General features: G+C 39.5%; 1 protein-coding gene across 2 annotated transcripts in view; it reads right to left on the reverse strand.

Annotated features, from left to right (window-relative positions):
- The window catches only part of LOC149798581 (NFX1-type zinc finger-containing protein 1-like), a 37,373-nt gene that overhangs the window by 4,375 nt on the left and 17,181 nt on the right, over window positions 1–15,817 (reverse strand). For both annotated transcript variants that reach the window (XM_089957393.1, XM_089957394.1), the window contains exons 2-3: window positions 7,498–7,537; window positions 754–6,119 (exon numbers count right to left, since the gene is read on the reverse strand). In XM_089957393.1, the coding sequence (XP_089813519.1) occupies window positions 754–6,119; window positions 7,498–7,514 (5,383 nt within the window). In that variant the 5' untranslated portion in view covers window positions 7,515–7,537. The remainder of the gene's footprint in view (window positions 1–753; window positions 6,120–7,497; window positions 7,538–15,817) is intronic.

The following is a 15,817-nucleotide window of genomic DNA, read 5'->3' on the forward strand; positions in this document are numbered from 1 at the left end:
AGGACACCTAGGGTGCATTTGGACAGCATGGGGCAACAAATGCCTATGATAAACACGATTTTGTAACTAAAAACGTTTCGTTCAAGATAGAGCACAGCTTTTATTAAACAAATATGAACCTCGTTTCTAAAATATATTTATGACTTTGCCGTATTATAACCGTTTTTTAATGTAAACATGTATCTTAACATTCTTCATTCATTTATTTAATGGAAATATTTCCTTTGAGCGACATAATTCACTTTTGTCCCCCAGATAGTTTATCGGTCTGTCACCAACCCACATTTCCAAGTCGGTGGGTAATGTTTAGTTACAGAACCGCTGATTGAATATTGTACTACACCGTGTTATTTATCTAGATTTCACCAGTCCAATGCAATCTCTGAAAACGTATTTCCATCATATAAAATTCCTTACTGCAGTAAAGCCGACCGATAACACTCTTTGTAGACGGAGGATGTTATTCGCTGTCCAGGATTAATCCTACTCAACGGTATCCGCCTATTTCTCTGTATAAATGCTAAGTTACTTCGTCAAATGCTTCACTGCAGACATGGTATCGTACAATTCAGATACGCAGGCATTCATGCGTCCTAGAACCGAAGTCACATTTGTTCACAGGTGGAAGAATGAGACGAATAATATATGAGAAAAGAAAGGAGGAGAAAAAAAAGAGAAAAACAACATGCAGGTAGAAGTAAAGGAGAAGCTGAATAAAACAAAAACAAAAAAACTAAAGAAATGTTAGCGTACTATTTCGACATTTAAACCAGTGCCCTTTCTCGAAGTTCATAGCTTGGACGATCATCAGTCTCTCTTCCTCTGAGATGCCAAGACCACTCAAGGGTGCAACTTTTTTCAGTTCATCTAGACATGTCTTTACCACGTTCTGACGATCTGGGGTAAACCGCTTCCCATCGCAGATCATTCGCTCACTTTCCTGCATCTGCCTTCTTAGTTGAGGATGCAGCTCCTTTCCAAGAACTTTTATATTCCTCTGGTACATAAGAAGGAGAAGGAAGGACTCTAGTCGGGCAATTTCTTGCTTGGCATCGCTTATCTCTTGTCGAGTCATGGTGCTTCTTTCTTCAAGTGTCCAGTCATGTAGTTTGTGAAGCAGATTAATAGATCTTTGTTTTTCTGCAGTGAATGCTACACCTCGCAACTCCTCCCATCTTTTTATCAATCTTGTGATGGAATTTAAAATGGATATCTGATTTTCCAGTGCCATATACTGTCTTTCTGATGTTGCATTCTTGACTAAAGACTTAACTTTTGTAACTGTCTCAGGAGTCTCTGTATTAGGAAGGTCTTTCATTGATTCTTTTATTGATTTGGCAGCCTCTTGTACTCTTTGTCTGCTACCTAACACCTTCCTTTTAACTTCTTCAATTTCATTCAGTGCCCTGTTCGTGATCCTCCCATAACGAAGATTTCTTCTTATGGGTGTCGTGCAAGTGGGACAAACTTTTAGCTGTATTGTACTGGTAGTGCTGTCGTCATTTACACTGCCAATCCACTGATCCAAAGCGTCTACCTCTACTATATGGTCGCAGTCCTCGAGCTGGACGAATAGAGCATCTGGTTCATCTTCTCGTCCAAATTTTATCTCCGTTACTATTTCCTTGTCACATATTCTGCAATATTTTGGACACATTTCTCCGCATAATCCTATGCAGGGATGTCCACAACGAAGATTCTTTGTGCAAGGTTCATTACATCTAGGCCTGTTACATGGCTCACTGCAAAGTTTCTTGCACCGGAAATGGCGACACTTCCATTCGCATGGTTCTCTACATGGTACACAGAGTTCGCCACACGAGGATCCACACTTACTATGGACACATCTGTTTTCACATGGTCGTCGACATGGAGGACAGTTTTTACAGGAGTCTTCGCATTCGTGACCACATACAAGTGTTCGCTTGCATTGATGTTTGCACGGCCGATGCACTCTTCCTTCAAAACAACTGCCACACGTTCCTTCACACAAATGATCACAGTCAAGGACCTCGCCACAGTAACTTGAACAAATAACGTCATCTCTTTCGAAGCATTTCACTTGCCCAACATGTCCACAAGGCCATCTCCTCTCAACAATAATCTGGCAATCAGTCGTGTGAGCTGATCCACACTTATTCTGACATTTGTGCCCACATGATAACTTGAACTCACATTTATCTTGGCAAACATATTCAGCGGGATTCATTCCACAGGCCATAATTTGTCCATGTCCACATCGGGGGACAATCTTGATAGTCATAGCATCACATGTTTTACATTCTTGGTAGCATTTCCGTTTGCACTGGTGCCCGTTGTCACAAATTTCTCTTGTGCAGGGTTTTTGACATTGATAGTCTTCGTGATCCTTGTCGTACATGTGGCAGAACCTTGTACATACATGTCCACATTTTAGGCGATATTCACACTTTTTATTACAACCGCCTTCTGGTGCTTTCTGAAAGTCCTTGGACTTACTAACGTCAATACCATCAGTATTTGGGTGATTTTGGCAGCGTAATTTCAAAGAAGTTCCAAAGCAATTCTTTCTCTTCATTGTCAACACCATTTCCTTCCAGATAGGAGACGTTTCTTGCAGTAAGTCAAAGTTGCCGATAACATACAAACCTTTGCGAGCTCGAGATAGCGCGACACAGATCCTGTTTGCAATTTTGACAAACCCAACTTCTCCATCTTGATTGCTTCTAACGAGAGACAGCAGGATAATATCATTTTCCTCACCCTGAAAATTATCGACTGTGGTTACCCTCACTCCATCGAACTCAATTTTAGGCATCAGGTTTTTCAGGCAGTAAAGTTGTCCTGAATACATCGTCAGGACCGTGATCATGCGGGGCTCGTATCCCTGTAAAAGCAGATATTTGCACAAAGCTCTGATAAACTCAGCTTCGTGTAGATTTGAATGGCTTCTTTCTCCAAATTCCTGTTCCCATTCTGAATGGCTGATAAAGTACAAGTTTTCAGCTACTCCCTTGATGTTGTCGAATCTTTGGACACAAGGATGATCTTGTAGATCCTCATAAATGTTGTGCATTAGATCCGAAATTTCAGGCCTCATGCGGTGCTGGAGCTGTAAACACTGGAATGGAAACTTGTTATTTGTCATCCTTTCGAAAAGTGACAAATCAAGGTTATAATCCTTAGCGAGTTTGTACACTGTCGGGTTTGGCCTTAGTTGCTTGTGGTCTCCAATAAGAATTACATGCTCACAGCCATTGTTAAGCGTGGTGACCACGTGGGCCTCAAAGACTTCAGCGGCCTCTTCAACTACAATGATCCTGGGTCGGATCTCTTGAAGTATAGACTGATATCTAGCAGCTCCCGTAGTTGTCATCCCAATGATGGTTGCATGACGCAAAATTGCTTTATCTTCCTGCATCAGAGCTTCCCTGTATCTTATAGCAGCCTCCTCAACGTTTTCTTCTTTTTGTCTGATTTCTTCTCCCAACTTGGCACAGTAAAGACTGACCCATCGCCGATAAAGACGCCATCTGTCCTTCTCGGTAAGGCCCCAAAGGTTGACAACCATATTGTTCTCCTCATCCCCCATGATATCATTGGAAGATAAGTTTCTTTGAATGATTTTCTTCATCTTTTTTCTCTCGTTTCTTCGCCGTTGCCATTGATCTTTGCCTTCACCTTTCGGTTTTACATCGATTTCGCCTACATTTAAGGCTATTGCCCGACCTTTTACCATGATTTCATCTATGATTTTTTCAAGAGTTTTCCTTTCCTCAATGCTAGAATGTTCAAACTGTTCAATCAAATCAAGAATATCTTCGCCTAAATCACCGTCAAGTGTCCGTTGAGCTTGCATTACATCAACTTCGTCTTCAACATCGATTCCTTCTTCCTCTTCGTTATCCCCAGCATCGCCTTGGCCATGTATAAAGGCTGGTAGCTCTGCATCAACAGGGCCAGGCATTTCAGCTGCCAGATTTCCTAAACTGAGCCATTCTACAATAACTGAATGGTTCTTTGGTAAAAATTCTACAGCATTAGGATTAAATTCCAATATCTGTTGAAATTCATGCAGCAGTTGCTCATACGCGTCGCCCATATAAGTCTTGAGAAAATCCTCGTGTAATATGTTGGTGCGCGCATTTTGTATTTCCGCGGCTCTTCTATTTATTTCAACCTTGAAAAGTTCCATCTCATTCCTAGCATCAATTCTATTTAGGTAAACCTCCTGGGGAATTTGACGTCCAGTCCTAAAGCGTTGTCTATAATTGTGCAAATTGTAGTTGGCCAGTTTTTCACTTGTACTCCTGTTTCCCACACGAATGATGTCTCCGCTAAAAAAACTAAGCAGTCCCTCTAAGAACTGATCAAGAGCGTGGTTTGTATAACAGACTACCAACATTGGACGAGGGTCAGGATTGCCGTCTGGATCAAAAGACCACAGATGTCGGTTGTGAAGAAGAGTTTTCACAATTTTGAGGCCGATGTAAGTCTTCCCAGTCCCTGGAGGGCCTTGTGTGATAGTAAATTCTTGAGTCAGCGCACTGATGAAGGCCCGATATTGAGATGCATCAAACTGTAACAGATCCGCGGGTGGCCAACTGGCTCTATCCAAGACTTTAACATTCTGAGCAGGTCTCGACTTTTCACTGAAATTGTAATTTGTTTCTCCATCCTCAACCATTCCCAGATGTTCCAGTCGGGAGTCACCTCTAAGAATAATGTCCTCATCAACAAGGGGTCTCAGGTCAATTGTAGCATTCTGGTTTCTTCTCAGATATGCAGGTGGCTGAACAGCGTGATTACACTGTACAATTATGTTTTCAAATGGAAGATCCCCATCTCTTATATTTTGGAGCCCTTTGAGTATATGTCTATATGCTTCAAAAAAGGCTGCAGACTCTGCCATGGTAAAAACCTGATCCCGTAACGTCTGGACCACTACATTATCATGTTCGAATCTGACCTGGACGATCCCTCTCTCAAGGTCCTTAGGATCACGATTGGCTACTGTTGCAAAATACAGTGTATTGAATAGATCCGGGGACAGACAAACAAGTGATCCATAAATGAGACGTTTTGTACTTCTCCATCTGACATTAAGTTTGCTGCTATCAAAATGCAAGATATGATTAAGACCATTATCACTACAAACAGGGGCAATTATTCTGACGCTATCATATATCCTGACGTCCTTCAGTCTACCAGCCCTACCTCTATCATGGACGGCAGTGACATAGTCAAAGATTCCATCTCGAAGTGGTGCGATAAAATCTTCTCGTAGTAAACGAAACTGCACGTCTAGGTAATGATCAAGACTGTCGTAACCTCCCACTGCTCTGTTCTTTCGTAGGAACGGATCCTCGTTTCGAATGATGTCCTCAGTCTTTGGAAAAACGCCAAGCTCGCGAAAGTCTTCAGGTGGTTCTCTGTTTTCAGTCGTATATGTATCGTCGTTCCTTTTAACGCGGCGCTCTATCCGTGCGGTCAATCTCTCTACTAAATCTGTCAACTCTCTGAACTCTTCCCAAATGTCATCATCTATAATATCTGATGTTTCTCTAAACTTGTTGACGATCTCCTGTAGTATGGTGTGGATTCCAAGGAAGTAAGTCACAGAGTTTGGCAACTGATTCAACAATCCCTTTGTCATCGTGACAGCATCTTTGATAACATGCTGAACGGTCCTGTCTCTGCGATGCACCACTAGATATTCGATAACATTCTCAACAAAGTTGGCTTCCTTCATCATGTTGTAAACGTCAAGCAGGTTCTGCCCTGCCGAATGACATTGAGTAGCTATCGCGAAAACCTTAAGCAACGCTCTGAACATGGCATCATTCCCTCTACTGTCTGCAATTGCTTCACTCAGTCCAGTATTCCGCGCACCAATTGTCATAACAATGCTGCTGGGTTCCTGTTGTGCTAGATCTTCAAGTTGTTGGAGCCCAAGTCTCCTGGGACCTCGATCACGTCTCGCTGCAGCTGCTCCTCCATCTCTACCTTCCCTCCCTCGACCCCTCCTTCCTTGTGCCTGCCTGCCATCCAGGTTACCCGGTTCTACATCAGGGATCAGTCCTACTCCTGCCTGCAAGCCCCTTTGACCGCCCCGAGGTCTTCCGTGTTGTTGTTGACCCCTGAAACAGTTATGAAAGATATATATTACTTACAGTAAGCAAGTAATACTACACCGTCAGTGGTACGTAGTGGTCAATCAGTGATGTTTGTATGTCACATTACACAAGCGAGTCATTATCATAAATACTTCTGAAAATCAGGTAAAACGATACATATTTTCTGTTACACTTTTGACACAAAGCATTTTTAATTTTTTTACCCTGAACTGAAATTTTGGCATTAATTTCTTCCTAAAGTACGGTAGGCATTGAAAAGAACAAGAAAATAAAACCAAACTGAGTGTAGACTGTCTTCCTATATCCGCTGAATACATATAAACAAAATGCCTATTGCGTTAAAACAAATCTCTAAATGAAATCAATAGTATATTGAATACTCAACAAAATTATGTTACGTCCGCTGTAATACAAGTTTGCGTCCTCACTTCTACAGATTTGAAATGATTTTGCAATGTAATGCCAACAGAGGATTGTGTTATATTCCTTTTTGTTTTAATTTTTTGTTATATATGCAAATACATTGGATAAACCATGTGCATATGAGATCCTCTCTTCACGCTTAATGTATGTTCAATTACCGTAACACTCCGACCATGTACAGAGACAGACAGACAGACAGACAGACAGAGAGGGCGTATGTGTGTGTGTGTGTGGGGGGGGTATTTTAACGAAGCTTTAACAAATGCTCAGTCATATCGCTGCGATGTCTGCAATGTGACAGATTATAGTGATGTCAAGCAGTGGGGCATCATGCCGACGATATATAGCATGATGCCCCACCCAGTTACACTATCCTGACATCGGGCCGACCAGTCCTAGCACTAACCACCTAATGCTGAGCGCCTAGCGAGGCAGCTGCTAGTACCATTTGTATCAGTCTTTGGTATGACTCGGCTGGTTAACTGTGTAAACAGTTGACTTCACTGTTGAAGCATATATATATATATATATATATATATATATATATATATATATATATATATATATATATATAGCGACTAGGTCAGCTAGTCCGACTAACCAGTTATCGAACGCGTGTTAAGTGTTCTAAGTTCTACTGAGTATTTTTGTCAGTTACAGACACAAAATATACACTGTATTACATGCTAATGTTAAAATCTGCTTTTTCAAAATATACTACACTTAATAAGGAATAAATAAGAATCATGTAGCAGCTGATTCACTGCAGTAACTGGAACAGAGCCTCTACAATCCGATTAAAATCAGATCTCCACTGTTAGGACAGCGTAGATCTGACAGCGTAGATCTGATTTTAATCAGATTGACAGCCTCCAAGAACGTGCATGCGTGTCACTGTGTGTGTCACTCTCCAATTCTTTTCGCAAGAAGGTGGAACAATATAAAGACAAACATTTACCTGTTAGCTTCAGCCATCTTTGTGTCTCTATTTCACACATCTGAAATGTCAATACAAAAGTAAGCCTAGAAAAGGAATCAGAGTCAAGAACAGCTCTAAATAAAGGCAAATAATCTTACCGGTCAAGGTCCATAACTCTAACAACTGTAAACAAAAACATTATCAAATAAGCTGAATGTGTTTATTATGCTGCTTAAATACGGCACTGAAAAACGAAAAAGCAGAAACAACTGACTTAATGCGTTGCCAATAAGGAAATAACATTAAAATCAGTTATTCCAGCTGTGTCGCCACCGGCTGCTTCATTGTGTTAGTCACAGCTATGTCAATTGAAGAAGTACTGAGTGTATGTTTAAAGTATCACTATGGAATAGGCATAATATCTTACAAAATAAATATTTGTTAATAGGCAGAATATTTTACAAATTAACTGTAGATAAACCATCGTGCGTTATGGGGTTTTTTATATATTGAATCTTTTATGAACCCAATAGCGAACCTCATTTATACATGCAAATAGTTTACCTGTTATACTGACCATTAAAGAATAAAACTCTGGACAAAATAGGTCAAGTGGTCAGTCATAAAATGGGTCTATAAACAGTATTGTCATTATCAGACATGGGGGGAGGTAAAAGATTGTGAAATCGTACGGTTGTGCTGTTTGCGTGTGTGTGCGTGAGCGCATTCGCGTTTGTATAATGATTTATTTGAATGAAAGGTTGATCGATTGTGCTTTACTGTTTTACATCAAGTATCACCATTATATAATCGATTTTCATGTTACTGACTATACTTGTATTTGTGAATGTATGATTGCAACATATATCGATGTTGGGTGGACGGGATTAGATTCGTAATACAACAGATACCTATTCATGCAATGCAATTTTTGGAGAAGAATTTTTGCTGGCAAGAATTAACGAGAATATATGCAATAAAAAGAATAATAATGTCTTAAAACATCTAACACCTGTTTAGTGTAAAATACGTTTATTTCCTATATGACATACCCCGAATGGGAAAAGATCATTAACAGAATTCAGAACACTTACAAATACACTTGAAAGTGATATTGCTTATTTATGTTTTGGTATATGAGTATATTTATTTATTTGTTTCGCATGATATCTGTATAGGTACATTGTATCACCTTCAAAATTGTGCAGTTGATTCACGTTATTTGATAGTTTTGAGCCAGAAAATTCTATACCACTATGATAATAAAATACTCCATTTGGAAAGAATATTGCATTGCTAACCATCAGTTGTTTGTTTTTGTGTTGTTTTTGTTTTGGTGGGTTTTTTTTGGGGGGGGGGGTTTGGGGGGGGGGTCTTTTTGGTAATGTTTGTTTGTTGTGTTATTTTGTACATATACTTAGCCGTAGTTTCATAAAGACAAGCTATTTTTAGTTATAAGCATTATCCAAGAAAGATAACTGTGGGTTAGACACAGAGCTGCATGAGTAGTATTGTGATATACTCTTGTGTTGTCACATTTTAAGCAGCAGTTCTAATAGATCAAAGACAACCCTATCAATCCTACCTAACTGACCAGTTATACAATTCAAGTTATATAAATAAACAGAAAATTAAAATTTGTAATATTGCTTTACATAATGTAAACATAAACATAATGTAATATACTGAAGTCAGCACATACACAATAAATTAAACAGTAAATATTAAGTTACAGGATGAGTTATGTTCAAGAAAATAAAAATTTGTTAAGATTGTCAGTATTTAACAGCGATCAAGTAAACCAAGCAAATTTCAGCAAAGGATGATCTTTTTCAAGTTTACACTGCCTAGTTAATGGCTACATAAATCTAATTGCGTGCCAAAAAGATTCTGTTCTTTAAGATATAGGTATATTCTCCGAGTAGATTTTTCATTTAGTACTAATATTACTTTACCTATCCAGATTTCCAGTCGTGAATGTCGCAACGTAACTAGCAAAATATTTTTTTTTCTAAACAAGATGGAAATGGCAAAACGGTAGAGCTCCAGATGTTGCACTGCATGATCATCTATGACATTGCCAACATAATCCCACCCACCCGACCCATTTATATGTTCCATTTAAGGTACATTAGTGCAGGTGATGGTGAATTTTCTTACAAAAATGTTGGGACATTTATGTATATCAACTGATTAAATACTATTTAAAAGGCAACTCTGGGGTAATATCAAGTACGTGGAGGTTCTCATTATAAAATACGAGCTCTTTGATTTCTTTGTACGTAGCTTAACGAATATATCGTCTAAATATTGAAATTCCGCTCGGCAGTGATTGACAGATCCCGAACAACACACATAATTCCGGTGACCGAAATTTGTATAATTACACTGGTCAACAGTGAAATCATTACTGACTTGAAAAGGCCCTAATCTGTAGTATTTTGGTGTGCCGAACACGAATATAACCGTGAAAAATTTGTATTGGCTCTCGTTTTGAAGATATTCATATACCTCATTTTCTATGTTTCACTGTGTAAATTTCTCCAGTAGGACTGCAGCAACATCCGGAATAATGATGTAACATTGCATAATACCATCATGCTCACATCATCCACAGTTGATTGCATCATTTTCTGATGCAATGCAATACTAATGCCATGCGGCTGCTGAAGTAAGTTGACGTCAGCAGTGTACTATACATGTGTAGGCCTATTATACTAATGCCAGGCGGCTGCTGAAGCTGACGTAAGCAGTGTACTATATAAAGCCCAATCAGATAGGTTCAGCATTTAAAATATTTTAGACGTTGTGCGAGACAGTTCAAGCTACTGTTACATAAAACTTATTATTTTATCCATTTACGTACAATAAAGAACAGTAATGCCTCGAAAGTGTGTTAATACCGCGGACAATTTTTGCTATATTTGTGGGGAAGTGACATTTGCCAACCAGAAGAAAAGTATCAATTCTCAAGTGAAGAAGGCATATCATCTTTACTTCGGATGCAAGGTTGGTGACCAAGACAAGCCTTGGGCTCCGCATATATGCTGTGCTACATGTACAACACAGCTTTCACAGTGGTTGAATTGCAAAAGGTCATCAATGCCGTTTGCAGTCCCAATGGTGTGGAGAGAGCCAAGCAACCACCTAAATGACTGTTACTTCTGCTTGGTTCCTCCTCTTTCCGGCGGAATAACGAAGCGAAAGAAGTCGAGAATAGTCTACCCAAACATTCCGTCTGCATTGAGACCAGTTCCACATGGTGAGGGACTTCCTATTCCAGAACCGCCAGCAGAATATTCTCTTGATTCATCTGACGAAGACAAAGGTGAGTCGACCTGTTCTTCTCCTGGTCCATCAGCATGCAGTGATCCAGATTTTCACTGTGGTGCATCATCAACCCCACACAGAATAACACAGGAAGAACTAAATGACCTGATTCGTGATTTGGACTTATCAAAGAACAAGGCAGAATTGCTAGGATCAAGACTCCAACAATGGAATCTTCTAGAAGAAGATGTCACAATTACTGCATATCGAAAGCGCCACCAGCAATTGGAGCCTTTCTTCAGAAAGGAAAGTAATCTGATATTCTGTTCCGATATTGAGGGCCTCATGAATGCTTTAAAAATCACTCATGACCCACAAGAATGGAGACTATTTGTGGACTCTTCGAAACTGAGTCTCAAGGCTGTGCTTTTGCACAATGGAAACATTCTTCCATCTATTCCAGTAGCGTATGCTGTCCACATGAAAGAGACATACGATAACTTAAGGCAGCTACTGAATTCCATTGAGTATAACAAGTAGAGCTGGCACCTCTGTGGTGATTTGAAGGTAGTTGCCCTTTTAATGGGACTGCAGCAAGGATATACAAAATACATGTGTTTCTTATGCGAGTGGGATAGCCGAGCAAGGGAAATGCACTACATGAGGAAGGAATGGACTCACAGGCAGAATGTAGCCATTGGAGAGAAGAATATCCAACACCCAGCTCTGGTTGAGGCTCAGAAAATCTTGCTACCACCCCTTCACATCAAACTAGGTTTGATGAAGAACTTCGTGAAAGCCATTGACCGGACTTTGCCAGCATTCCGATACCTGCATGAAAAATTCCCTCGACTCAGCGAAGCAAAGATTAAAGAGGGAGTTTTTGTGGGTCCTCAGATTCGAGAGCTTTTCAAAGATGACCGGTTCAGCAACTTGCTGGAAGGTGACGCGAAACAAGCATGGAATGCTTTTCGCCTAGTTTCTACAAACTTCCTCGGAAATGTTAGGGCAGAAAACTATAAGGAACTAGTAGAAGACATGTTGATGAAGTATAAGAAACTTGGCTGCAATATGTCTCTAAAGATTCACTTCCTTCATTCCCATTTGGATTTCTTTCCTAGCAACTGTGGTATTGTTAGTGATGAACACGGCGAACGTTTTCATCAAGATATCGCAACAATGGAACAAAGATACCAGGGAAAATGGTCCACTACAATGCTGGCTGACTACTGCTGGACACTCCTCAGAGATGCTCCCGAACAGCTGTACAAGAGACAGGCGAAGAAATCTAAGATGTAGTCAATGACTTGATTTTTATAGGTAGGCTATTACAGTTGACCTTTTACTATTGGAATGCATTTCGTTATGTAAACATTAATTTCTTGCAGATTACAAAAAAACTAGAGCCAATTTTGCAATTTGACTGTCATATTCGTGTTCAGCACATAAAAATTGATAAGAATTGACTAATTTTATTTCAGTAACATGACTTTTGTAAAAATTTGTTGTCCAGTGTTATATGCTAAATTGTGTACACTGAAGTTGGTGACGTAAAACACAATCACGCTACGAGACCTCGCAAAATGTCAACAAAGGTGAGTACGATCGTCCTGTGATCTCGTTTTTTTTCTCCTTATCCTTTTTCTTCTTATCCTTTTTTCTTTCAACTTTTAATTTTGAGAGGAAATTTATGTAGGACTATTATAGTTATATTTAAATACTTTCTGTTGTACGAGAATGATTTAAATCTACGTGCTTTGTACAGTATTGCAAAAACCCACAGGTACTCGGTTTCTTCTCATGAGTCTGACGTTTTATCAATAAAGTACGAAGAAATCTCCGACAACACGAAATCACCTTATCGGTACTATAATTTATATTACCGATAAGGTGATTTCGTGTTTGTACTGTAAGCCTTAATGTAATTAGGTTTGTAATATCACTTGACAGTAAAAGTAATCAGATATTCCACACTGGACTAGAACTGATACACACCAACAGATGGTTTATGTTATATATTCACTAGGTTTTATGTTCCATGGGAAATATACTCTCAGGGCAGTCTTTACTCACTTTGCTAGCTGCATTGATGTCTTGTATATATAACAAAAAGTACAGAACGCCTTCTGCAGTTATTCTTCAATAACAAATAACATTACATGGTGGCAGCGGTAAAAACACGGGACTGAAATTATCAGAGTTGAAAATGGCTTCATTTCAATTTACAAATCCGGACAAACTTGACTTTTCGAATCCTCGAACTTGGGAAAACGGGTTTCTGCGCTTTGAACGCTTTCGTCAAGCGTCTGTCTGGAAGAAGAAGAAATTCAAGTAAATACGTTGATTTATTCCATGGGAAGTGAGGCTGATGATGTCTTCGTTAAACCTGACAGGAAGATCAAAAGTGAAAGCCCATGACAGATTCGTGCGATATTTCATTCCAAAGAGGAATGTAATTTTTGAATGGGCAAAATTTAATCAAAGAAAACAGGAAGAGGGAGAAACAGTGGACAGTTTTGCTACAGCTATCTTGTAATTTCGGGCCACTACATGATGAAATGATCAGAGATCGACTTGTAGTTGGACTGCACGATTCAAAACTGTCACAAAAATTGCAGTTAGTTGCAAATCTAACTCTAGAGTCTGCCATTAGTCAAGCTAGTCAAAACGAGGCTGTGAAAAAGCAACAATCAACTATACGAGTAAATGGAGAACAAATGACTGCAATGGATGCAGTAAAATCGTCTTCACTGAAATATGGTTAAGAGAAACATAAAATCCCAAAAGTTCAACAGAAAAGTGTCAGCAGCAAAGGATGCATGAGTTGTGGAAAGAAAGTTAATCAATGTCCAGCAAAAGAAGCAGAATGCTACAAGTGTAAGAAAAGGCGACACTATGCAAAATGCCGTCTGTCAAAGTCAACAGTTCGCACAATAGAATCTAGAGCGGAACCTGGATATCTAGAGGCTACTAGCACACGGAAGGGTCAACCGTGGATAACGCGTGTGAGATTGAACAACGCTTCACTTTTATTCAAGATTGATACTGGAGCTTATGTGACTAATTCATGAGATTCTAAGGATTTACGAAAAATCGGAGAACAAAAACTATCAAAGTCTGATCGAAAACTGTATGGACCTGGAAACTCTGAACTTAAAGTGCTGAGAAAATTTACATGTGGACTGGAATCAAACAATGTGATCAGTGTACAAGACATATTTGTTGTAAGGGGACTGAATCAGGCACTCTTGGGCAGGCCCGCGATTCAGGCTCTCAAGATTATTGAACAGGCAAATATATCCTCACTAAATGCCTCAGATGAAAACTCACAAAATGCAAGCAAAATTCATGATAAATGCATAAATTTAGATAAGGATTATCGCGAGAAATTCCCAAATCTGTTTAAAGGTTTAGGGAAAATAAAATGGTTCTATAACATAACTCTGGACAAAAATGCCAAACCTTATGCCTTATCTACCCCAAGAAAGGTTCCTATCCCTTGCAAAACTAGAAGGTGCAAAGTTCTTTTTTACTAAACTTGATGCAAACTCAGGCTTTTGGCAGATAAACCTGTCAGAAGATTCACGTCGCCTTACAACTGTCATTACTCCTTTTGGTAGGTTTTGTTTTAATCGCCTTCCATTCGGAATCAGTTCCGCGCCTGAATTTTTTTCAGAAAAGGGTGTCAAAAACTGTCAAAACCTCTGGAGCGACATGGGGGTCGACTCTGTCACATGGACGATGTTCTTGTTTTGGGGTAAACGCAGAAACAGCATGACGAAAGACTAAAAATGGTCATGAAATCAATTCAAAAGGCTGGCGTCACTTTGCACGCAGAAAAGAAAGAATTTTCGAGACCATCCATTAGGTTTTTTGGGCATTGTTTACGCAAATGGTTGACGAACTGATCCGGAAAAAATCACAGCTATAACTGAAATGGAAACTCCGAAATGCGTAACAGAGATACGACGATTTCTCGGTATGGCAAATCAGCTTGGCAAATTTGGTCCAAATCTGGCAGAAAAATCAAAACCATTACGTGAGCTTTAGAAAGGTAAAAACTCGTGGACTTGGGGTCCAGATCAAGAACAAGCTTTTAGAGACTTCAAGCAAGAAATGATATCTTCACCAGCTTTAGCACATTATGATTGAAACAGAGAAATAGTTGTATTTGCAGATGCATCTTCATTTGGACTAGGTGCTGTGCTACGGCAGAAGCATGGTAGCACTCCGAGACCGGTGGGGTTCGCATCGCGAGGTATGTCAGAAACTGAGCAACGCTATGCTCAAATAGAAAAAGAGGCCCTTGTAATCACTTGGGCTTGTGAACGCTTCAGTAGCTATTTAGTTGGGTCACAATTCAAACTTGCAACTGACCATAAGCCATTAATACCACTAACGAGCACACAATCTTGGGAGATTTACCCTTTAGAATTCAACGCTTTTGAATGCGAGATTCAACTTTGTTATAGTTCATGTTGCTGGCAAAATTCTATTAACTGCTGATGCTCTATCCAGAGTACCTTTAACTTATCACTTTGAGAGTGACATAGAATTTCAGGCTGAAACTAACGCCTATGTTGATTTCTTAGCTAGTAATTTGCCTGCATCGAATACTCGACTTGAACAAATAAAGTCTGAATATCTAAATGATTCGATTTGCAAATGTACGATTCTGCGAAAAGGGGTGGCCAGAGAAATCCGCTATAGACGAAAATCTTCAATCGTACTGGGCAGATAGAGGTGAATTTACAGTTCAAAATGGTCTTTTAATGAAAGGTACACGCCTGGTCGTACCAGAATCACTTCAAAAAGAAATCCTAGAGAGAATTCACGATGGTCACCAAGGCATAGTTAAATGCCGAGAACGCGCAAAACGTCAGTTTGGTGTAAAGAACTAAGTACTCAGCTAGAACACTTGGTAAAGTCTTGCCAAAATTGCATCGAAAACTAAAGACATCAAGCTGAACCAATGATACTAAATGAATTTCCAAGTCGACCTTGGCAGAGTCGCTTCAGACTTGTTTGAACGGAATGGTAAATCATATCTCTTGGTGACTGATTATTTCTCACGATACATCGAAATAGA

This window comes from Sinohyriopsis cumingii, chromosome 5 (assembly GCF_028554795.1).
Source record: "Sinohyriopsis cumingii isolate HCF-2022 chromosome 5, ASM2855479v2, whole genome shotgun sequence".
Classification (NCBI taxonomy): Eukaryota; Metazoa; Mollusca; class Bivalvia; order Unionida; family Unionidae; genus Sinohyriopsis; species Sinohyriopsis cumingii.